The following is a 25,402-nucleotide window of genomic DNA, read 5'->3' on the forward strand; positions in this document are numbered from 1 at the left end:
GTTGGGTTAAATACACTGCCCACTGGTATTGTTTACATCAGTGTCGTTTCAGTTGAGTTCCAGTGTCCCTATGCAGTTCATGCTACTTTGCTGTGGATGGTGGCCATGCAGTAATATCAGAAGAGCTGTGAGCTCTTTGTAATCACAGTCTTATTCATGTGACCCTGTGTCAGCCTCGGTGTAATCACAGCATCTTGTTTAGTAAGAAAAGCCTACGAGAAGTGCCTTTTGCCCCTCTTAAAGAAAGGAAGGGTTTAGTGGCATAGAGGAAAGCTGTGCTGTCGTCATTAAGCGTGAACTAAAAGGAATTCATTCCTTTCTCAGATTTTTGCTGATGCTGTGCACAGGAGAAATAAATGAATAGGACTTGATGGCTGAAAGAACTGGGCCAGGCTCTGCTTAGCAGCCCACCACACCTTCTGTTTGCTTCCCTTCCGCTGTTTGACTAAAGCAGTGTTAACTTTAGGGAACACGGAGATGAAAATACATTTTTTCTAAGTAGTGATTACTTACAGTGTATCGTGTCTTATCTATAATGTATCATTTTGTGTCTGTCCAGTTTTCAATGGAGTCATGCTGGAAATATGACTGCATTTGAAAACCAGGAGAAAGGAAAAAAGGAAACCAGAATGAGTGATTCAGGGTTTCTTATTTAGTTGTTGGTAACAAAGAGCTGGAACAACTCTTCTAACTCTTCTAAGTACAGCATAGGAATTTCCACACGAATGCGCGGAAGAACTTCTTTACGGTGAGGGTGACGGAGCACTGGAACAGGCGCCCAGGGAGGTGGTGGAGTCTCAGCTTCTCTGGAGATATTTGGACGCCTACCTGTGTGACGTGGTGTAGGGAGCCTGCTTTGGCAGGGGGGTTGGACTCAATGATCTCTAGAGGTCCCTTCCAACCCCTACAATTCTGTGATTCTGTGAACTCTGTTGTCGATGTGTCACACTGAAAAAACGTTAGTAGTTGAAATTTTCAAGTGGATGGATAGGGGTTGGAATAGGAGATAATAAATATCCCTTCAGCCAGGCCAAAATAGCGTTGTGTGCTTTTCCTCCTCCATTAGAAAGGAGCCGTGTACCTCAGTAGTGTGCACTATCCCCTTTTAACTACAGTCTACTCCTGAACACAAATGTGGATCAAGATAGACTTATTTTTAGAGCATGATATGTTTTGAAGCATGACGTTAAGCCAGAAAGAAACAAGGACCTCTTGTTCTGAAGTGAATTTCCAAACATAAGAGTTAGTTCTTCCGGAAAAACCTTCAGGCAAAAGAGTGTTAAAAAGCACTCTTTTAATTCTTTACTCACAGAATCACAGAATGACCCGGGTTGGAAGGGACCTCAAGGATCATGTAGTTCCAACCCCCTGCCTGGCAGGGCCACCAAACATCTTTTACTAGATCAGGTTGCCAGGGCCACGTCCAACCTGGCCTCTGAACACCTCCTAAGGACGGGGCATCACAACCTCCCTGGGCAGGCCTGTTCCAGGAACCACTCTCCTAGTGAAGAACTTCCCCCTAACATCCAACCTAAATCTTCCCTCTTTTAACTTAAAACCATTTCCCCGTGTCCTGCTATTATCAGCCCTTTCAAAGAGTTTATTCTCCTCCTGGGTGTAAGTTCCCTTCAGGTATTGAAAGGCTGCAATGAGGTCACTCCGCAACCTTCTCTTCTCCAGGCTGAACAAGCCCAACTCCCTCAGCCTGTCCTTATAGGGGGGGTGCTCCAGCCCCCTGATCGTCTTTGTGATCCTTTAATTATTCCCTTTTAAATGTCCATTAAGCAGTTGTTCAGTAAGAGTGAGTAGTGGTGGTGGTGCCACTGATGGCCTGTGGCAGACTTTGGCTGTCTGCTTGTCAATAAGAGCAACCAAGTGCAGAAGGGTTAGGGGTGCTTTAGTGAGAAGCATCAGCCCAAGCAATTGGGCTCAGCCTAAAGGATGCACCAGGAGACAAATGGCTTCAAGTCTTTTCCTAATATTTATGCACGAGAAATGATGGGAAGGTTTCTTAAGCAGGATTGTGTGGGAAAAAGTTTCTTCACTCCAATAAAACCCTGCTGTGTGAGACGAATCAATTTGTAGTTGTTCCCACAGCACCAAAACCCCACATAAGAATATTTAAGTGATTCCCAACTATCTCGGTGAACTTCCAGCATCTTTTCCCCCACCATAGGTTTATCAGTGTAAAATAGCAAGTGGTGTAAGGCTGCCTCCACTTCTTGGAGATCCTCATTTCTCACTTACTGAACAAGCAACTGGAAACAATGAACCAGCTCCTGAACTTAGTGAAATTTAAGTAAAAAGGCCATCTCGCTTAGGCTATAACTTCTCCACAGAAACACTTCAGTGTGCTATTCACTGTATTATTATTATGTGCTTGCACATAGCAATTAGGGTGGACAGGACTGTGTATCTCATCCAGCTCCTTTAAAACTCTAACTCCTGCATCATTGGGAAGTATTGGTAATGGTTGGATTAGATGATCTTTTAGGTCTTTTCCAACCTTGATAATTCTGTGATTCTGTGATTCCTTCTAGAGAATCAGAGCTCATCAGGCTCTTTGGGACACGTTTATGCAGATCCTGCTTTTATGCAGTAAATTGTTGGAGAAGTTGGGTATTTCTAAAACATTTCTTCCACCTGTTTTTCTGGAAGCAATAGAAAATACAAAGGTTGCTGCATAGTTTGCATTCTGGCTATTGGAAACAAAGATGGGATTTATTTTAAGAATGGTCTACCATGCGTGAATTATATATTCTGCGTAGAGTGGTTTTCGCCAGCTCGGTTAATTCTTTCCACTCTTTTTACCATGTTTTGTCCTAACCTGAATAAAATCATACTGGAACAAACTTGCCTCTTTTTCTTTTTCTTTAGGTAGGGAGAGTTTGTCTCTTCCATTGAGCAGTTGCATATTGAGAAAATCCACACAACAGTAACATTCCCTTGAAACACGCTTTGCTACAGGCATTTCAGAATCACCACAACATCTGATGGAAGTATTTCTACTGCTCTAGTTGAGGCTGAATCACTGGGACACAAGTCCAAACCATTCCTGTTAATTCACTTGAGATCACATTGATCAACAAATGCTTCCCTAGGACAGTTTCAAACGCAGGGCTCTCATACCACAATTCTGCAACTCTCGCAGAATCCTATAGAAGCTCATTGCTGAGGCTGTGCAGGCATCCCACTGAGCAGAGATTAAATCCAACGTGTTAAAAATGTTCCAACAATTATTCCCCATCCCTTCCCTTATTCACCATGCGTGTCTTGATAGGTTTACTGACACAGCTACACAGCGAGTTGCCTGCGGGGCTGCCATGGCTCTTGTTTTTCATGCATGTGAATAATTAAAGCCCTGAAAACGGAGTCGCTTTTTGTTGTTCTATCTCTACCGTGCACTGACTGCTTCCAGGGGCCAAAACACGAAGCTGGTTTGGCTGTGCCTTGTGGCCCTGCCCTTTCTCCCTCACTTACCTGCTGTCCTAAGCTAAGAAGCCGTCTTCATTTCTTGTGCTTCTTTAAGTGAAGATGGGATGTGTTCTGCTGCTAATGGTTGGATGGAGAAAGTCAGTTTTTAATTGGAGTTTCTTTCTCCAGATAAGTTTTTGATTATAAGCAATGCTTTGGAGCTCAGCCCGGGACTGTGGTTCCATCAAGTCTCTTTTACGGGGCTGTTGCTGAGGACTTGGTACCAGACAACCTATTCTCCATTACGTTTTCAGTGCTGACCCACTAAAAGATGCTCAGAAACCCACTGAGACTCGGGTGCTGGTGCTGATGGAGTACCGGGGATGCCGGGCGCTTCCAAGCCCCTGTTACTCTGCGGATCCCTGTGGAGCAGGGCCGTTCCATCCTGAGGAGGCGCTACCGCTCCCCTCCTGTTGGCGGGTCTCTCACAGGCGGGACCGCGACCGTTAACTCGTTTCCATGGCGCCGGAAGGGGCCGCCAATCAGAGGGCGCGGCGTCGGTCACGTGCGGGCGGGTAGCGAGAGTCATGGCGGCCGAGGGGGACGGTCTGAGCGGAGCGGCGGGTGTGGAGGCGCTGCGGGGTGTGGAGGCGCTGCGGGATGGCAGCGCGGGGTGCGCCGACAGCGGCAGCGAGAGCGAGAGCGGCTCGGCCGGCAGCTCGGCCGGCAGCTCGCTGTCCCACAGCTCCGAGTAAGGGCGGGCCGGGTGCAGCCCGCGGGGAGCGCGATGGGCGGAGCGTTGGCGGGCGTCGTTGTGAGCGAGTGTGAATAAAGGGCAAGTTGGTGGCACTTGTCCCTGCCCGCAGCATCCTTGCACGCCCCAAGTCCGTGCGGCTCCAGGCCACATCTCTAGCGCCTTCTAGGCGCGGTTTTGCCAGCCAGACCCTCCCTCTGAGCCCATAAAGGTGCTGCCCTGCAGGGTCTTTACGCTGTGCTTTGCTCAGCTGTGTCTGTCTTCCAGTTAATGCTCTGTTCAAGTTGTGTGCTCGTGCTAGTTTTAAACTTTCTTCCTCTATCTAGTCAAATTATCTAGTCCTAGTGCAAGGTTTATGAATGCACGCTAACTTCACTCAATTATTGGTATGATGATGTATGTTGCTGTTTGTCCTTGTTTGATTGCTATCAGTGCAGTCTCAGGTTGGCAGGAGAGATGTGGCTGCCCTCAGTCCAGCTCGAGCTGCTCTTGGCTGTTCACGAGAATCTTTCACATAGAATATCTTAGAAGTTCTTCACAAATCCTGCTGATACTGACCTCCACATGCATGAAATCAGAAGCTTTCAAATATTTACCGTAATGTTTTGATAAATAAAATCACCAATGACATTCCCTGGTTTCATGGTCGCTGATCCTCATGCTCCTGTAATAGCACTCTGAGGTTCATCTTGGAGCTGTGGAGTGGACAATTAGTCCTGCTGCCTCCTCAGCTATCTTCTTTTTTTCTCCAGCCAAAAGAGTGTGATTTCCTTCAGTCTCTTTCCATTTAAGAGATGTTTATAAACTACTTTGTATTTGTCTCTGTGCTCTGGACTTGTTCCAGTTATTACATCTCTTTTAGACTGTACGATCCAAACCTGGATGTGGTTGACACATCACCATTGCCAAACTAGGACAAAGACTTTTTCTGCCTTGCAGACAGCACTCCTGCTAATCAGGGATGTCTTTCCTTCCGTAAGCTGTCATTTGTTTTGGAAGAGTTCCTATTCCCATGACAAACTTAAGGCATTAAGCTTTTAATATTCAGGAGATTATATACTTTTCTGCCTTGTACTCTCTGTATACCTTCCCTGCTCAAAATAAGTAGATGTCACTTGCAGAGCAGTGTTATCAGAGCTATCACTGATTGTTGTTCTTTGTTTCCCAGTGACCTTGAGCCTGAATGGTTGGATGGTGTGCAGAAAAATGGGGAGCTATTTTATTTAGAAATGAGTGAAAGTGAAGAAGAAACTTTACTTCAGAACGCCTGCCCGCAAATACCGCCAGTGAATCATGTCAGATTTAGTGAAAACGAAGCGGAAGTTATTCAGGAGGGATCACGAAAAGAAAGGAAGTATGAACTGAAGAAACTGACAAAAATGTTAAAGAAAAAGAATCTTTTACCAAAGCATTCTAGTAAGAAAGGAAGTGGAAGCTGCAATGTGCACTCCAGTGGTCCAACTTCGATACTGAAACAGCACTCCACTCAGAAAATGGGTGAAATACAGCAGAAGTACAAAGATATCTGTGTTTATGTGAATCCCAGAAAGCTGCTGGACAGTGCTGGAGAAGATGAGCAGCACAGACTGCTAGAGGCCTTGGTAGGAATTGTCCATCAGTCTTCATGGAGCAGCAGAAGAGCAGAGAAACGAGGCAAGAAGGATAAGGTCACCAGAGGAATCGGTGAAGAGAAGCTTGTAGTGCATGGTTTGGTGCCAGGCAGTTCAGCAATGAAAACAGGCCAGATATTGATTGGTAAGTTAATCAAGTGAACACGCTCTTCTTTTAAAACGAATAGTTCTATTTTATTCTGTTGTTTGAGAGGCAGCTGCCATGAATATTCCCAAGATGTAAATAATGCTTACAGCTACTATTTTGTACATTCCTGAGGTACTATTTTAAGTAAATGTCACTGCATTTGGTGTTTTGTCACCTATTCACTGAATCAGTGTTATTATATTAGTGGTTTTAAGAATATGTTACATAAACCAGAAGGCATTAAGGAGCTGATTGTCCCTTTAGCCTACAAGAAGCAAGCATCTTCAACTTAGGAAAAAGAAGTACTGCCCCACATCTTTAATGTGATGCAGAATTTACTCTGTAGATAACTGGGCCTGTGGAAAAACTTGAGTGTGCCAAATACTGCATTTTGTTTTTAGTGCTTTCTACCACTCTTCTTAGAATATGCTTTATATGGATTTTAGGGGACACACACACCAAAAAAAAAAGAGAAAAAACATTGAGTAAATATACATTTTTTAGCTTTTATCTGTGCACAGCCTTGTTTAGTTGTTCTCCTGTCAAGTAATGAGAAGAGCTTCTTCAGCAGTTGTGATCAGCTGCAGAATGAGAAGGCAGTGAGCCAGCAGAGCAGCTCTTCTGTGTTGGTTTGGCTCTTGCCAGACCTAAGGCAGTGCAGCTAAGTAACCTGGCAGGAAACAAACCCAGAAGAAAAACTGTTCATCTAGTTTTTCGCTGATGTGCTGAGTTAAACAGGATCACAGAAGGCCTGACAGGCACCAGAGCTTGAATAACATACAAGAATGAACTTTCCTGGCCAGTAGTGAAGGAGCACGTGCTCCTATTTCCAGTATCAAGAGGCCACTGCAATAAGTGACTTAGTACTCATGAGCTCCCAGCCTCGGAGTCTGTAAATGTGAGACAGCTAGCAGCTAGCTTGTGCCTGCAAGGGGTGGAAGATGGTTAATTGCCCTTGAAGTTGCTCTCTAGTATGGAGCAAGCAAAGATATGATTTTGGTTAAAAGATCATGAAAATCTTAATGCTGTAGTAGCACAAATCCCACAGACTCAGCATGAGTGCTTTTGAAATTCCACTGTTGTGTGTGTTAAAATGCAAGTCATGTTTTAACTAGCTCATTCTTCTAGAACAGGTTCTCAGTACATTGCTAAAGAATACTCCAGAGGAAAAACTGGATAACTTTCAAATGTTACCAGAAAGAACTGATTAGTCAAGAAGTGAGGGATGAAGAATGGGGGGGAAGAGGAAGAGAGTTTCAGCTTGGTCTGCTGTGCTTAATGGTATTTACTCTAATTAGTGTAAAGCTGGTATTTATAACCTGTACGTTTATTCTGGGACACAAATTGGTATGTAACTGCCTGTTTGTAAGAGCAGCTGTGAAGTCAGAACAACATAAGCACAGAACAAATCCAGGAGAAAACGCTAACTTTCTCAGTGACAGTGATACATTGTCTGTGGCTTTCAGTGTTTCCTTGAGCTAATGAACACAATTTTGGTTTCTGTTTTGTCTTGTCTTAGATAGAAAAACATTTAAGTTAATCTAAAAAGTCCAGCAATTTCATGTGTCGTGGGGCTGACAACCAATAGTGCTTTGGTTTGGGATGCTGGAAAGAAGTATTTTCAAGCATATTACAGTTATTCAGTTTTCAGTTGAGAAAATGAGCTGTACTCTGTGCCAACAGTATAAAATATATAATTTGAAAGTATTTTTATATGAAAATTACACATCTACAGTGAACACTGAGTACTCCAAAATTTGTATGTGGTGTCTAGAAACTGAGCTTTGCATAAATTAGGCGTTTAGATTTCAGTGCTGTCAGCATAAAGATATACAGTAAAAATAATCTTGATTCTGTCAGAAAAACTGCTTGGCTTACTGTCTGTGTTGTAATTCAGACAACGAGTGTTACATTATACACCCAAAGCCTGACTTAGAAATAACTGCAGTTCAGTCGAGGGCCTCTTCAGATCCTTACAGGAGCTGAAGTTACGCACAAAGTTCAGGAAAAAAGTCAGTAGAACTTTGCTTGCAAGTTGTAGGAATTCTGTTCAGAATTATGGAAACACACAGGAAAGCATATTTCTGTGGTCAGTCTAACACCTGATCAGTAAGTGTAGCATGATGCCGGCTGACTGGCTTGGCTATGACTTTGTTCATCTCCATTGACCTTCGTGTGCAGAAATGTTAACCTGTTCCTGATTATGTTTTTCTAACGTTAATATTTTAATGACCTGCAATGGGTGATGCAGACCATTTCTGGATCAGTGTTTTTGTTTCTTTGCTTGTTGTTTTTAAGTGAATGCCAAGTATATTTTCCCTCTTAAAAGCCATGCCTTAAAGTGGTGTACTGTGAGTTTCCTGGTGACCAGCTTGCAGTGGGTGTTGCAGGCAGTTTGGCTCAGCAGATTGTTACTGAATTTGATCTGTTGGCAATTAACATAAAAAGTCATTCCAGTATTGAGAAGACAGAAACAGGACAGAAAATTAATAACAATTTTTCTCCCAATAGATAATCACTTCCTCCGATGGCTTCTTAAGTTGCTTCTGATATGTGTATCCCTTATTGCATCAAAGATTGAAAAATGACACATCTGTTTACTATTTGTGGAGTGCACTGAAATAAAAAAGTCCTCATTGCTTTTAGAATTTCTGCTGTCACTTCCATTTGGGTTAAGAAATACAGTAAGAAATACAGTAGCCTTTATCTCTTGTACCTTAAGGGTCTTCTGTTGTTTTTCAATAATTTCTTTTATGCGAAGTTATTATTAACAATATACAAAGCCCGTTCTGCTGTGTAAAACTTTATAGTTAAATCTTTGAATGCATCTTCAAAGATGAAAAGCTCCACCGAATACTCACTGTTAGATCCACGGAAATAAGGGTTATAATAGGAAATGCCATTATAATTTCATTTCCTCTCCCCTCCAAACTGAAACCTCTCCAATTCACAGCAGGGGATACTTTGTGTAAATGCTGATGATGACCATCTTTTCTGTGGTATAAATGGAAAAGTAATTCCAGTGACGCTAAAAATGCAGAAAAGCTCTTTGCCTTACCCTCTTTGAAATCATTTTTCATTATTATTGCACTTGTCACTGAGCATCTGAATGTTGTGCATGAATTCTCACTTCTGATCAGTGGGTTCATTTGTCAGAAAGGTGTAGGAACTACCAAGGGGGAAGGATTATTTCTGAAAAACATGGACTGTAATAATCCAACTCTGTGTAGAAGATTCAGGCTGTTGTTGCAGGCATCAGTCGAAGGGTGCAGATCCCAGCCCCCCTTTACTGGCAGAAGGTTTTTATGGGTTTTACTTAATTCTCTTGGTGTTATGTGGGAGGGTCATTGATTCCCTCTGAATGAAGAAATGTCAAAGTAGTAATCTTTTCTCCTTTCATCTGAATAGTAAAAACACAGGTAATCGTTGTTGGAGGTCCAAAGTTCAAGTCCTGAGCATAATATCAATATTCAGCAATTGATCTCAGATTGGTAAAACAGGCAGTTGTCGCTGGAAAGTGGAGCGTAGCATGAACCAATAGTTTAAAACAATAATACATTTACATAAGCAGCTTGCAATCATCTTCTGACAGTTAAGGTAAATAGTGTTGGTGGTGGTTGTTGCTTTTTGTCATTTGCTACGAGCTAAGAGTTCTGTCAGAAAAATGTTCTTGAAAGGACCACAATGCTGTAAGTTTGAGATTTTCCATGGGAAATTGCCATATATGGTGTATTGTTGAAAAGTCTCTCCAGCGTAGAGATGTTAAGCACACAAGATAGAAATTCAGAGCTTGCGTAAGCTTTGCTGTGCTCTCACTGTGGAGTTTGGGATGTCGTTTATGTTCTTTTAATCTCCTCTTGAGGCATAACAGCATTGGTTTGGGTCAAAGCAGCCTGCTAACATATAAAACAAGTAATTGATCTGGCTTTCTTCAGTAAAATATGTTCCATGCTTTGCCTTTTTTGGAAGGGAGTATGTGAACGTTTATAAGTACTTTTACTGAGCCATTACTAAGAGCAGAGGAAATTACATGAAATTACCAGAAAAAAAGTCTCATTCCTCTCCCATGTGAATGGCACGGCTCTGATTTTTTTATTCAGATTAAAATGTTCATTTGCCATCACAGCATGGGAGTGGCATTCACTCATCAGCCAATACCCCCCAGCCTAATGCAGCGTTCTGCTTTTAGAAATGGTATGTGCAGGTTTAGCTGTATGGAACCGGTATTTAACAAAACCTGTGCCTGGTGGGACTGTTGTCTGTCCTGAGAGAAATATTTGAGGGATGTCAGCAGTCCTGAGACTTTTCTAAACTTCATCTTTAGATGGGAAAAAATTTAGCAGTCACTGAAATGCCACACATTTGAGATCAATACGCGTTCTTAGGTAACAGTGGGTGAGAAGTTTTTCTACACTGAAGAAAATAGGAACAAATTCTTGACTGTCTTTTATGTCATTTCCATCACTTTAGTAAAACTTGGTTCTGTTTGGCACTTGTGGAGAACGTAGACGGGTGTCTAATAGTTTGTGGACTAGGAGTAAGTTTTTGTAATAGATGATAGAACTCAAAACTTGATTTTTCATTCTTATTGAGCATACATGTGAATATCTTACTGTATTCCTTTAAGAGAAGGGTATGTGTTTTTCTGTATGTTTATTGACTCCAAGTTTGATATCCTGAAGCTGTCAGAAGAAGAAAAAAATATTTCATGTTTCATCAAAATCTCCCTAAAAATGGAAAAAATATCTTCTTGTAATGTTCTTCATCTCATGTCTTTCAAACCAGACAGTAATGAGCTAAGGGAGTTAGAGCATGCAAGCCAATAAGAGCACATCAAGTGCTATTCTATGTATTCTATGATTTTTATTTTATTCTATGAATTTTATTATACAGTATAATTTGTATTTGCAACTGTATTAACGAAAAAGCTAAAAAGAGGTTTGTTTTTCTATATCAAGTTTGAAAAGAACATTTCATAAAATATATTGTATATGTATATTTCAGCAAAAACAGAAACATTCAACTCAATCTGTGTACTTAAGGAAAGTCAATTGTGTTTTTTGGGTTTTTTGACCTACTTCGTAGAGCACAGAAATGATTGAAAAATGGACTTGCAGTGTCATCTGTACAACTTTTCTCTCTTCAGGCAAAAATCTTTCTGCTTGTCATTCAGCTATATTTTAGTCTGTGAAAACTGACCTAACTCTGCAAACTACCAAGTTTAAGAAATGCTGCTCTTTGTTTTTTTTAGTTTATTTCATGTAAACGGATAAAATATTTTGTATTTCACATACAGTCTTTTTGATAGATTTAATACCTAAGAACCTGAATCACTCTCACTTTTAAGTTGTTCACACCTTTAAAGGGAAAGAAATGTTTCTCAAAGAAAATGTTGGAAGCACTATTAACAAAGGAGTACTTGTATACATAAACTTTTACCTTCGTTAATTACCACACTGGGTAGATCTTGTGGCCGTGTTCTGCTTTAAGGCACTCCATGTTCATTATTTTACATACTTGCTATTGTGCTAGTAGTGGCTTTCATTCTTAATAGTCCCAGTTTGTTGAATTCTGTTTTGTTTGGTGAAAAGAAAAGGCCAAGAGTCCCACCATCGCTGTTCTGGAAAGTCAGTACTGCTGGCTGTATTTTTTCTTAGTCAATGTCAATTTGCAGTTCTTCCATAGCGATACTGCGTTTTCTGGCAAAATGAAGGTAGCCTTATGGGGCTGCTTTGGCAGTGTCTTCTGAAAAGCTGTTCCATTTATGGTACGTGATTACATTTTTACAAATTGAATGGAATAAATATTTATCTCTCCAATGAAAGTTTTACGGACGTACATTAGATGTCAAATAAATGGAACACTTTGAGTATAATGCGTGTAAATACTGATAGATTTTCTTTCAAAGAGTATTTGTGTATTCTACCCCATCAGATGTGGTCCAAAAGCATTCCTTTTAAGTGCTAAGGTGCTTATACCTACACTAAGTGTGTACAGTTGGCTTGAACACTGTTAAGGAGCAAAAGATCAGATGCCCACACTTTGTCTGAAAAGAAGAATTCATTATTTCCCTGACAACAAGAAGAATACAAACAATTTTTTGTTTGAGCCATTCTCCAGATTAGTACAGGAGCAACTTGGTTTTTCTCTTGAATTTGTGAGTGACGGTCTTAAATACATGGTACTAGGGTGTTCTTCAGCAAAGAAGCTAGGAGTTCTGTTGATAATTATTTATTGTGTTAGTGCTGCCGGCATGCTCCATTCTTGACTGCTAGCTGTCAGGTCCTAGGACTCTGGTTTGGGCTCCTCTACTTGCTTTTTATTGCTGCTCCAGCTTTCAACTACCCTGTCTTTGAGGTGTTCTTGTGGTGACAATTCACTAGATAAAAATTTTACTGTGCATCTAAAATCGTTATTAGGGAGAGAGCTGCTCATACTTGAAAAAATAAGTCCTGCAAAGGAGCAATAATTTTTTTTCATTGATTTCTCTCATCTTTCTTGCACATTCCATTGTTAAACCTTCTATCTGTTTGAGGGGGATAAGGCAGAAGTTGTTAGAAATTATTAATACCTCTACAATATTTTCCCTTGCTTGAAATAGGAATTCTACTTTGATTTTTGTTTCTTATAGTTGAGTGTGGATTTTAAGTTTGTAAGCTTTAATTCAGTTCTATTATCATTTTTTCTGTGCCCTTAATTTTTCAAGCCCTTTCCACCTGCAGTTCACCTGCTTGATTTTAGTAAAGGCAAGGTGTCATTAGGCAGGGAGAACTGGCAGATAAAAATACGAAGAAGGTTATAGTTAATAGTTCATATAAGAATATGAAGAGGGTTAAGAAGCCTCAGAATGGGGCAAGGTGTGGGAAAGAAGGGAGAGTACTAAATTGTGGTGTGGCTTGAGAGACCAAGGAGCTGTGGGCATGAAATGAAGTTGCTGTGATTCTGAAGATCAGTGATGTTTCACAAGATGATCAGCCAAACTAACTGCTCCTGGAACTTGTCAAGTGCACTCAGGAGGAATGAAACAATAGGATGGACTGAAACCTGGATGGAAGGGAAAAGGCTTTGCCAGTTATTTTTGTAAAGCATGCAATCTACTTAAATGCAGTTAAGTCATTTATAACTGGATGCCTTGTTCATTTTTAAAACACCCATTTGGCTTTGTACTGTAATAGCCTCTAATTTATGTTTTTATCTCTTTTATCTCCAGGAGATGCTCTAGTTGCTGTAAATGATGTTGATGTGAATTCTGAAAACATAGAAAGAGTTTTGTCTTGCATTCCAGGTCCTATGCAGGTACAGTTGAACATTTATTCCTAATATCCTTTGTGAAAAATAAATAGTATGTATAGTCATTTTGTTCCTTCAGAAAAGGAACTTAGGTCATCTTTCTCTTAGACAAGGACGTTCTACTTTTTGACTTAATTTGGTGAGATGTGCAATCTGACATGGTATGAAGAATGTATGAAGCAAGTTATTGATGTGTAGCTTGCAAATAACTGTCAGCTGGAGTGGCAGTGAATAGGTACAGTGCTATTCTCCCTCAGAAATAAGTATGATAGAGTCAAAGAACAAAGTGTAAAAAAATGTATGCTTGACATTTTAAATTTGATTGCATTGTTCTTAAAGTAATAATTGCTGTATAAATACTGAGAAAAAATAATTCATCAGTATAAAAGAATCACAAATCCTGGCTTAACATGTAGTGCTATTGAAGATATCTAAGAGGATTTAAATGAAGATACTGATAGTTTTGGCATTTAAATAGAAAAATAGTGTTTAAAAGCCTTTAGCTTAAATGCTTTTAAGATCTTTCAATATTCAGTAGTGATTAAAATGGATATTAAACAAACAAACAATGTATTTTCTTGTCTTCTATATGAACATTAATTTTGGATCTATAATAAAGAATTAAATAATAAAGAACAGAGAGTGTAAATTACCTACAATGTTAGTCCCATAAAATTGTGTTTCACATCCTGGTGGACAGGAAGACAAGGTAAAAGTTGTAACTTGGTACAAGACAGAGGAGGTTAAAATGGTAGTGTGTCTTACGCGATGTCTGTAGTTCCTGGCAGTTTTTCTTCAGGTAGAATATATGAGGTGCAAATACAAATGTTTTACTGTCCAGAGACAAAAAGAAGTTTTTGGTTTTGTCAAACATGCTTCTGTTCACGGCTTAGTGTAAGTGCCTGTAGAACTGCATCTGCACTTGCAATAAGATTGAGTACTACAATGTCAGTTTAGGAAACTTTCCAAGATACTCAACAGTATGAAGCTTGCCTAAGCTACCAGAGTTGTGGTCAGAGATTGGCAGTGCTCCATTGCAGAAAAACCTTGTCTTGCCTGTCTTGGACCAAATAAGGAGTTGATGTAACTATTATTAAATATAGAATGATTAGAAAAGCAGTGATGATATAGTTTTCTTAATTGTATCTTTGCTAGATTAGAGTGTACTTAAATACTTGTTGCTTAAATGCAGTGCAACCCTTTGCATAGTGGTGATTTTTAATGCAACCTTTATGTTTATATTGTCAGTAAATTTGTCCAGTAGACAGTGATTACTTCAACCATAGAACTATTTGTCATATTGGCTTTCCAAAACCTTTTATTAAAGTGCAATTATTTCTTCTTTACTGTGTAATTTTAGTCAAGCCAAAAGAGTGATTGCTGAAATAGACAGGCGGAGAATTTAAATACGTGGTTCTATTTTTTTGCAGTGTAGAACACTGTGTTCATCCTGCTGAAGAAAGAGAGGGTGTTTGTTTCTAGGATGTGGTAATAGACAGCTGTAACACAAGCAAAACTGTTAATATCTTCTCATTCATCGTACATTGCATAAAATGATTTCTCATTCATTGTACATTTCACGCATTTTAAAAAGGTGTATTTTAAAGCAGTCTTATCATCATTATGAGTTAATTAAATAAAAGCTGAGTCACCACTCTTCTGGGTTCACTGTAAAAATTACTGCAAGTAATATAAAAAATGACTTACCTAACTTCTCTCAGATGCAGCAGTTGGTTTAACATCTCTCATTATTGTGTTACATTTCCCAAATTTTGGTTGTATTATCTGAGTTTTGTCAAATTCACTTTGAGCATGTAGGGGCTAGAACAGGGCACTTACAGAGCAAGAGCAGGCTGCAACAGCAGATTGCTATTTCCTTTTTCCTTGCTTCTACGTCAGAACTCTTTCTGTTTGGGTGCTTGCATGTCTCTTAAGTAAGATAAAGCCTCACATCCACTTAACTCATTTCAGTGTTCTTCAGCACTCACTGAATGTGACTGCCCAAAGCATGCATACCCCTCAACCAATGAACTTGATATTACTTCTCATTTTTTAAATGTATTCAGAAATAAAATTGGGACAGACCTATATTCAGGCAGACTCGAATAAGCTTAGTGATTTATTTATTTTAACCTAGCTCAGTTGATGGTATTTCTGTGCATCCCATGAAATTACTAAATACACATAGATGACAATTTACCTGAGTCACCGAGAGAGCACAACAACAAAACAAAACAACCCTCCCTTCCCTCCCCCCTTGTTTCATTCTGTGATCTCTTTTAAGCAAATAACTTGTAAACATCCAAAAGGTAACATACCTGACATTTTTTGTGAGCTTTATTGAATAAATTCTTACAGAAGTTGGTAAACCTTAGAGAAGGTAAATATTGCTCACAATAATGTGGTTATTTTTGTGATTTAAAGACCCAAAAAGGCACTTCAACTTCATTATTATTGCTCTTTAGTATGCAAGAATCAAAATGATATTGTGTGTTGTCTGTGACAGGTGTCAGTGATGTTAGAGCTCATCTCTGCTGCCACTTATTCTTTAAGGATATGCTTGGAAGCAGCGGGACCTCTGAGATGTTTAACAGCACAAGGCAGATGAGACTGAATAGGAAGGAGATACGCGTGGAAGAATACACTTTTCTTTAACCAGATACTTAGAAGTTGCAGTACTTTCTAAACTTTCTAAAAATATTCAGCCTGAGGCAGATAGTCAGAATCAGAAATCTCAGCCTGAATTTTTAAATTATGGTTTGGCAAATCGTAAGCACATGGAAAACAGTGCCTTAAACAGGAAATGGCAGGCAATCTTGAAAGGCAGGCAATGCCACCAGTTCTGCCTGTAATAAAATCCATATTCTTGGTGTACAGTGTTCTTACAGATAAACACAAAGCATGACTTTCTGGGTAAGACCATCAGTGTAACAGGAATATTTTTCAATGAACTGACACTGAAAAATGTTTAGGTAAAAAGTATTAACAAAAAAGTCAACTATAGGATTCTTGCAACATATTTTTCTGGGTTCCAACAGTCCTAATGACAGCTTAGGGCCTTGCTGGATTACATATTAGTTTGTCACTTATTTTAATCTAGTTCTTAAAATTCCTTTGACATCCACAGCATCCTAGAGCAGTGATTTTACATAACTGGTTTATATATTCTGTTCCTTTCTGTCGGCTTTCAAACTGCTTCCTAGTAAGTGCTTTTAATGCCTGCAAGTTTCAGTGTCAGAAATAACAGTTGTCTGTATCTTATTCTTATCGTTCTGTGATTTTGGAGAGCTCTGTCATGTTTTGCTTTTCCTGTTTTCTACTGTATATTGACTTGATTTTATTTAAGAGAACTGGAGTCAAAGCTGTGAAAGGCTTCACACTCAGCGTTCACAGAAGAGTTCTTCGGTTGTCACGTATTTAATTGGATCTTGTGCATTGTTCAGGATAGAGCTTCCTTGTAGAAATGTAGTCTCTTGGGCGCATTCTGTTACAGCATTTTCTAGCCTACACGATCTTTTTCACAGCAATTTTTTAAAGTCTAAATGTAGACTAGAACTTGGATGGGAGTTGCTGTATAGAATGAAGTAAACTTGGAAGGGATCAAGAAGCCAAATTATGGAGAGACCTTTCTCAAAATGTAGTGACTTCTCATCTGAGTGGCGTGGCATTGCGTGCAGCGATGTGGGAGCCAGCATGGAGGCTGCAGGAGGAAGGAGAGTTATGGTTTTGTTTGGCCCAATTTATTTGAGCTCTTGCTTGGAGAGCCAGATGGTTATGTCTGTAAGACAAGACAGACAGAGATTTTTTTAGTTTGAGGGGCTAAAAGATAGACTGCAGCAAGAGTTACATCTGTGCATCGTTAGTGTAGGAACTGTAGCCCAAGTGTTGTAAGTTTCCACAGACAAGATGTAGTAGAAGTTAAGAGAAAGAACTCTCGAGTCTTGAGGAAATCTGCAAGGAGTTAAGCAGGGTATGAAGAAAATCCTCTGAAATACATGCATATGGATTGACGTAGAAAGAGAACTGAGTCACAGAACACTGCAGAAGGAAACACTCTATAACAGTGAACGATCGAGTTACTGGGTCATAAAAAGCTGCTGCTGCTTAGCTGGATGCCAGTACTCCTTGAGTCCTTTTAATACATAGTGCCTTGAATTGAAACTGAAATGATGAGGAAAGAGCGCGGGAGGAGTTGCCATCAGGAAAAAAAGGGGTAGCACATGACAGGAGAGCATGATGGAGTGCAGTGCCATTCCAAAGAATGGGAACAGAAATGAGGGACAAAAACCCAAACTGATAGCAGCCAAAATAGGCGAGGAAAAGATTAATGAGTAGTGTTGGGAGGGAACAGAGTGGGATGGGAAGAAGGCAGAATGTGACTCAAGCAGTGTAGCTAGAAGAGATGATGATGGCGCATCCCTTGGATCTAGTTGGACAGGCAGCGGTGTTTTAAAGCATTGCAGTTTCTTGCTGGCACTCCTCTCAAGGCTCGTGTATGCACATACAGGCAATTATGAAAACATAAAAGTAGCTATATTTAAATGTATGAGCTGCCTCTACTTAGGATTTTTGGATGTACTGCAACTGAAAAAAAAACTTTAATTGCACTAATGATTATGCTGATCACCACTGACAGAAGTGGGATTTGATGTGCTATGCTGTGTTTCATATCTGCCAAGTTAACAAACATTTTAAGGTTATTTTAATGCAGACAAACAATCTCATATGAAATGGAGAACTGAGAGTTTGCCTACTTAGTTTTACTGTCCAGTGAAAATTTATTTTCCTGTTCAGTTGTACCTGTCAGCATGCTCAAAACAGCAATGAAATGTCCATGAAGGAGCCTTGAGGATATATACGTACAGAAGTATTAATATTTAGAAAGAGTCAAATGTAGTGTATGCTTATAAACAGTGCTAATACATTCTGTGTTCAAAGAAATTCAGAACAGTAAGTGTATTTTTCCATTCTCAAAACCATGAAAATTGAGAATGAAAACACAGCAAACCACATGCTTACTGACATGGCTCACAGAGCATGTAATAGCTGGCTTTGTTGTTAATAATAAATGGTTATGTAACACTGAGTATATAATTGTTTTTCCTCAAACAGCAATTCTTGAATGCTTTCATCTTGTACAGATGCTTACAAAAATTTAGCACTGTGCCACGTAAGTTTGCCTTTCAAAAAGCCATGGAAACGTCTCTTAAATGTCTCAAACTGCATCCCTCTTATCTGATGTTAGAATGTAATTGTAAACGCATCATCATTTTCACAATAATTGTTTTAATAGGTAAAACTCACATTTGAGACATCGGTATTTGAACCTGAAGGAGCCTCTCAGCAAAGGTGTAAGCGGGAACAGTCAAGTATGAACAACCTGGTTCGGCTTTTGTGGGGTGAAGACAGCATGGGCCTTCAACAGGCGGTACAGAGTGTTCCTCATATTGTTATGTTCCTCTCATTGAAACTGGACTCCGAAACATCCAAAGATGAGGTATGTGGCTAACTAAGCAAAGTGAAGAGGAAGGGTAAAAATTGCTGGCAACAAATGCTACACCTTTTGATATTAAAAGAAATCAAATCTTGCTGATCAATTTGAGTAACAGGTAGTCTGCCAAGTGGCTGTTTTGATGGGAGTTTTTTTGGGGGGGGAAATGCCAGCATCACTGCAGACAAACTCTAATTGAGCTTAAAATCACTTCCGCACCACTTGATAGAGAGAACAGACCAGGTGTTAACAGAGAAAGCAGAGGCGAATTGAGAATTTCATTATTGCGTCTCAAATGCTCACTGTGACATTTTCAATACACGACTCAAACTGGATGTATGAAATCTGCCTAATCAAAAAAGCCTTTTCCTCAGCAGGAGCTGTTGGCAGTCCTCACACATAATCTTTCTAAACACTCCCCTCCTGCTTAGAAATGCTAATACGCCTTTCCTCCAAGAGTCTTGCATGTCTGCTGTTTGCAATGGACTGTTGATTCTTGCTTGGGCAATGTTGTTTCAGCTACCGAAGTACTCTTTCTTTGTCCCATAAAATTTCACATCTCTTTCCTTTGTGTTCCTCAGAAAAAAAATTTGCCAGTCTTTGTATAACCTTTTGTAAGTTTGCATAGATGTTCCTGATGTAGCCATAGCTACAAATGTTCTGCTCCACAAGCTCGGCAGATACAGAACAGAGTGGAGGGCTGAGCTTGGCCTCTTGCCTGATGGGAATGACTGGTGGCTGAAGTGCACTCTTCAGGAGCAGACATTTGGAAAAAGACCCTTGTCCCCTTATGTAATTCTCCTCACATTTAGCACAGGGCCCTGTGACCTTCATTATCTGTGCTGTGGATATACTTAATGAAGCACAGTTTTTTCCAGTCTCCAAGGTCTCATATGGTGGGACAGTGACAGAGTGTGGAGCAGAAAATAAGACAGTTTTGTTTCCCTCCTGGAATGAATGCTCAGATCCAGGCAGTGCTCCATCCCTTCTCTGGAATGTCTTTATCTTTTTAATATTTTTTCAACTGATTTGAGCCTGTATTGCTCTACAACAGAGAAAAAAGTGTTGCAATTACACCTAATGGAATTTTCTTTTCTAGAGACATAACTAGGGAGAAGAACCATAGAAAACTGCATATGATGATACCATTAAAAATGTGTGAAAGAGAAAATGACAGATTTGTGGCGACTTGTGCAACTTTAATTGAGCCATTTTGTACATAAGCAGCATGACAACATTGTCTTCTCTTCTGAAAGATGCTAGGCTGGCATAGAGCCCAAGATGGGCAGATGAGTGTGTATAATTATGACTTACTAGGCAACCGTAAATTCAGTACTTTGTAACACTGCAGAACTTGGCTTTGCAATATAAATCACTCTTTTTAAACTGTAATACTTTAAGGTACCATGTGCTTCATTATGTTTTGTGGCTACATGCTAGGCTACATACTAACACTGTAAGCTTTGGTTTGCAGCTCTTTCCGATCTCGCTTAAGAGACTACATGTTTTCATAATAGATACCTTCATTAGAAATTAGTTTATATCAATTTCACTAACAGATTTTTAGTAGCCTTCCATGTTTTTATCCCCACCATGAGACTGCTTCCATTAAAACATACAGAACCACAGTATTTATCTTCTTTGTTATTTCTGCATAATAAAAATGAAAAAAGCTCATTTAGCAATTAAATAAATTTAAGATGCTTTATAAGAAATGACTTACAAATTACAAACACCTCTTCTACCTTAAGCACTAAGTTTGTCCTATGTTAAATGTACTGGACATTCACAGGGCAATTGCTATAGACTTAGACCAGTGTTTTCTTGATCATTTACACAGACTCTATGAAATATTATAAAAACAAGCAAAGAAACAAAGTAATTCAAGGTCTCTGACTCTGGTGGCTAAATAGAAATGCAAATACCTAACGGCAATTCCTGCACTGCAGAGTAAATGAACAGTGTTTCTTGCCCCATTATTTCTCTACTTTCTCCCAAGAAATGGGATTAAGCCTGAATATTGAGTGGAGGTAAAAGAAGGATTGTAACGCACTTGTCCTTCTTTCACACCATGGGAGAATTGTTTCCTGCTAAGTCTTGGCAGTTATGCAGCGATAAATAGCCTCTGATGTGCAGATATGCTTTGCTGGTATTACCAAGCCTTTTTTAAAACACATAGTAAAAAAATAATGCTGACTTTTACTGGGAATTTCTTTCATTTTCATTTGGTAAACAGTGACACTTGTGATGTAGAGGTAGTATTCCAGATTTAGTTTACATTAGTTCAAATTTGCATTACATTAATCTTGCACAATGGAAAAATATAATGTTCCTTCGCCAAGCTTCTCTACCCATATTCTAAATGAGAATGGTATGCGGATCACATCCTTATAAACAATGGCACCTTGGGCAAGTTACTAATTCTTCCACTTGTGAGCCTTTGACACCCAGAAATAGATTTAATGATCTCTAAGACTTGTAAGCTTTATCTAACAACCCTGCAGGAAAGCAGTGTTAGATAGTATTTGTAAGGGCGTGTGTTTCACAAGTCCCAGATTATGATGGTTTGATCTTTTGCAGTTTTAACTCAAAGTTTTGATTATAGTGTACAGTATATATTCCAACATATGGTATTTGCATCACCAAATATTATATCATTATGCATTTGAATTATTTTTTTGATGATACCGTATTTTAAAATGAAGTTCTTATTCCTTCCACACAATAGTTTTACTGTTATAAGCTGCTATGTAAGCAGGAAAAGTAGGTATTAAGGTAAGGTATTAAGATATCTTGGTTCATACAGACACTTGTGTTTCCTGGGGCATTTCACTCAGTTTTTATAATTTCTAAATGAATCTTCAGGAGTGCACAATTTTCTTTTCATCTACTGTTTCTTCTTTTTAATTTAAGAAGTAACTTAAAGCATCTACTGTCAGCGCACTGTAAAGACTGTAGATTTTTTGCTAGTCAGCATTATTTTGACACAATTCCTGTATCCATTTCATTTGTTGTCAAGGCTGCACTGAATGGAGGAGGAAAAAAAGTCTATTAAGATTCACTTTGAGGCATAAATAAAATGGTAATTTAAGAGGAGAAAGTGATAAGTTAAAGGCTAAGCCTTTAGTCTAGATGCTCTGTCTGGGTTTAGGGTGTTAGTTTGGTGTAGGGTTTAGAGTTTTCTTCTTAATAAGCTGCTTCTCATTTAGTAATTCCATTGTCTTTGCCCTATGAATTTTGGGATAAAGTGGTACTTTTCATTTTGCTCTGAGGACAGCTGATCCTGCGTGGTGATATGCACTGAACCTTGCTAGTTCATTAATATATATATGATTCAGCTAAGACCTTTTGTTACAGTTGTCTTTTCTTTCCCTGGGAAAATGTTCAGATAATTCTCAAATGACTTTTGTGTAAAGGACCCCATTCATACTGAGGAGAGAAAAAGGGAGAATGTTTTCTTTCTAGTCCTTTGTAGTGCTGTAATTAGAAAGTGGTGGGGTTTTTTTTTCCTGCTGAGGGATTGATTTAAGAAAAAAATCCATGTTACTAATGAGTATTTGAAAGTAAAGCTAATTAAATTGGATAAGAATGAGCAGTTTGCCAGGTCTGTCTACAATGAAACATTAATTTAATCGTGATGAAGGAAAATTTTCTAATGGGTATTGGCACCAAGCAATAAAATAGCAGAGTTAATCACATCAGTGTTTCTTTTGTTTGTGTAGAAAAATAATTTAGTGTTCTCATTGAGTTGGATGGGCTGAGCATTACACATCATGATTTGGCAGAAAGCAAAACTGTGGAGAATCACACGTCTGCTTATTAATGTTCTATTGTTATGGTTCCTGAAGTAATTAATATACAATTTTGGGACATCCTTATGTCATTTTTTTGTTTTTAAAGAACCAGTAAGAAAAATACCAATAACTGACTCAAACATTCATCCTCACTGATCATCGGTTTTGACCGGATCTTTCTAAGAGCGTGCCAATAAATACAGTCAGAGCTCTGATGGTTAAATCATTAATGGTGTACACATGATTTGAACATATACCTCAATTTTATGTTTTGCCCATATAGGGCAGTAGGGATACAGGGAGAGATTTGAGTCGTCATGTTCTTCCTTGTTGGTTTTAAAGAGCTGTCTGTTTGATGGACAATATGGCTCTTAAATTGCAGCTTAAATATTGAAAAATAATATTTAAATATTGAAAAAAGCTATCTTTTGGAATCAGATTTGTTAACAGTGTACATAAAGCTGTAAAATGCAGCGGACAAATTGTTTGTCATTTCTTCTTTCTCCATATGATACTGATTTACTTTTCCATAAAACAGAAGTTAAATTGTAATAAACATTCACTTGTGTTTTAGAACTTTCCATCGTGCCTGTGCAGGTCACTGCTCCTTTTGATACTATGCAAAAGTATATGATAAAAGCTTTCATGTTTAAAAATATAAATTAAAAATATGGCAGCTTGTTTTCTGGTTTTGTTTTTGTTTCTTTGTTTTTTAATTCCCTTATCTAACAGTTTACTTTGTTCACAGCAAGAAATTCTTTATCAGTACCCCATATCAGAAGCATCCCAAAAACTCAAAAATGTGAGGGGAATATTTCTCACCCTGTCTGACATAATGGAAAGCGTTACTGGTGCCCAGATTCTCAGGTAAAAATAGATGACATTTTATGTGTTGCCAAGAATACAGAATTTCTTGAAAGACTGAAAGCCCCTTTCGTGTGTTTAGGTTGAGTTTTCCACTTGAGATTTTTCTCTCAGAAAGGAGTTCTTAATTTGTTTTTAAATGCTTTTGTTTATCAGAAAATGAATATTCGCTAATTTACTATTGTTTACATTTGGTTGATTTCATTTATTCTTTGTTAGACTTGCTAGCGTCTTGTTATTTTGACTGAGAAGTTTTAGCAACATGTTTCAGCCGTGCTTACAAACTTGTAGTTAGCAAAAGATCATAAAAGTGTGATACAGATTTGGTAAGCACTACAAATGATGAACAACTCTTTTAGGAGCAGCTACCAAACACAGGCTTTAGACCTTTTGTGCATGCTAATATTCTAAAGTAATGCTGCATTAATTAGCACAGAGCTGCATTTACCACATTTCAATACTTGTGTGTCATTATGGAAATTCTCTCCAATAGAAGCATTTTTGACATGTGCAGATTTTGTTTTTTGCATGTCCTTGAAATCAGTCTATTTGTTGATGATCTATACACATTATCATCAGAAAGACAATACAGAAATACATGTTAGAATCACCTTTCCTGTTAAGGTTTTCCATTTCCCACTGTTAGATAAGTTATAAAAATATAAAAGGACCTCTGCTAGTCTCTAAAGACTGTCTCATATTTTCAACAAATATAACAGAAAATCCACAGCAGTCCTATGAAGCTCTGTCAGAAGAGAAGGTTATGATAACTGCTCAAGTCCTATGTATCATTTGAGATGCGTATGTTTGTTGTTAACTGCATTATCAATTATATTATTTGTTTTGCTTGGAAAAGTTACATGAAAGATAAAAAATTTTCTGGAGTCCTATGGAAATGGTTAGGATTTTCATAACTAATGAAATGACAGTGCTATGGTTTATATTCGGTTCCATCAACTTCTGCAGTGTGACTGAATCAGTGGAAAAACTTAATCATGGGGTCATTTTTTTAAGCTTAAATTAAAGTTACGTATCTTCTGCTTTACATCAGTGTTACGTTAGTTATTTAAAATTTCTTAGATCATACTAAGAAAAGTCAGGAGAATAAACCAGTGCTTTTTTAATAACTTTAATGGATGGTCTGTAAAACAGTTAGCTCTAAGATGTAGCACTAAGATGTTAGCTCTAACACTAAGTCTGTTGTTTCAAACTCCCAACATAATAGCTACTAACTAGTAGCAGTGCATTTCCTGTTCACTCACAGGAATCCTAGGTGTCAGAGAGAGTATTATAACTTAATTTATTAATGAGGAACTGAGTCCCAGAATCTCTGTTCATAGTCAAACAAGCCATCTGTAACAGGGCTAAAAAATGAATTCTAGCTGTAGTCCCAGCTGAGAACATCAACAACATTTTTCCTCAGTTTTAGGGCTGCTATAAATTTACTGTTGGAGATGTTTACAGACCCTGCTTTTAGCAGCAACCAATAAATTAAATTTTATAATCTAATGCATAATGTTTTATTTATTGCTGACTAGAACACCAGGTGTAATTCTGTTTGTGCTCCAATCCAATCCACTCAGTAGCTCAAATGAGTTTGCTCTAACCTTCTAGGGTTGATGAGCTTTGTAGGGCAATTTTCTTTATAGAGAGATAGAATGGGAGTTTGAACTTGTCATTCAGTTAATAGGTCCAAATAGCTCTTGGTCTTGCTTACAAGTGTGGGGTCTCTTAAATTGCTTTTGTGAGTAAGCATTAGGATCTCAGTGTGACCTGAAATGGCACTCACTTTCTAAATTAACTACTAAAAGCTAGGCAAGGACATCATAGGATGACCTTAAGGAAGTATCTGAATCAATTCTCTGAGTGTGCTGCTTTGGTAATGGTTATTCTTCCATGCTTGTACTTGGAAATGTTGTTACTACTGATGTGACCTCTTACTTGGAGTAGAAGTCAAACAGTCTTTTTAGTTTTCTAATAATTAATGTAATTATCTATTTCAGTTGTATACATGTCATTTTGCATAAGCGTAAGAAT

At 38.7% G+C, this 25,402-nt stretch overlaps 1 protein-coding gene and 1 long non-coding RNA gene across 4 annotated transcripts in view; one reads left to right on the plus strand and one right to left on the minus strand.

Annotated features, from left to right (window-relative positions):
* LOC107313225 overlaps window positions 1–3,925 on the minus strand; it is a 74,741-nt gene extending 70,816 nt beyond the window's left edge. Inside the window, exon 1 of one of the 2 annotated variants that reach the window (XR_004307230.1) lies at window positions 3,481–3,897. This is a non-coding gene — a long non-coding RNA (uncharacterized LOC107313225). Of the gene's footprint in view, window positions 1–3,480 lie in introns of both variants that reach the window. The other variant, XR_001554869.2, reaches the window with a different exon arrangement.
* INTU (inturned planar cell polarity protein) overlaps window positions 1–25,402 on the plus strand; it is a 40,219-nt gene that overhangs the window by 1,151 nt on the left and 13,666 nt on the right. Inside the window, exons 1-5 of one of the 2 annotated variants that reach the window (XM_015861252.2) lie at window positions 3,984–4,165; window positions 5,337–5,923; window positions 13,137–13,222; window positions 18,510–18,713; window positions 23,250–23,368. In XM_015861252.2, the coding sequence (XP_015716738.1) occupies window positions 4,002–4,165; window positions 5,337–5,923; window positions 13,137–13,222; window positions 18,510–18,713; window positions 23,250–23,368 (1,160 nt within the window). In that variant the 5' untranslated portion in view covers window positions 3,984–4,001. Of the gene's footprint in view, window positions 1–3,983; window positions 4,166–5,336; window positions 5,924–13,136; window positions 13,223–18,509; window positions 18,714–23,249; window positions 23,369–25,402 lie in introns of those variants that run through there. The other variant, XM_015861253.2, reaches the window with a different exon arrangement.

Source organism: Coturnix japonica, chromosome 4, assembly GCF_001577835.2.
Source record: "Coturnix japonica isolate 7356 chromosome 4, Coturnix japonica 2.1, whole genome shotgun sequence".
In the NCBI taxonomy this organism is placed as follows: Eukaryota; Metazoa; Chordata; class Aves; order Galliformes; family Phasianidae; genus Coturnix; species Coturnix japonica.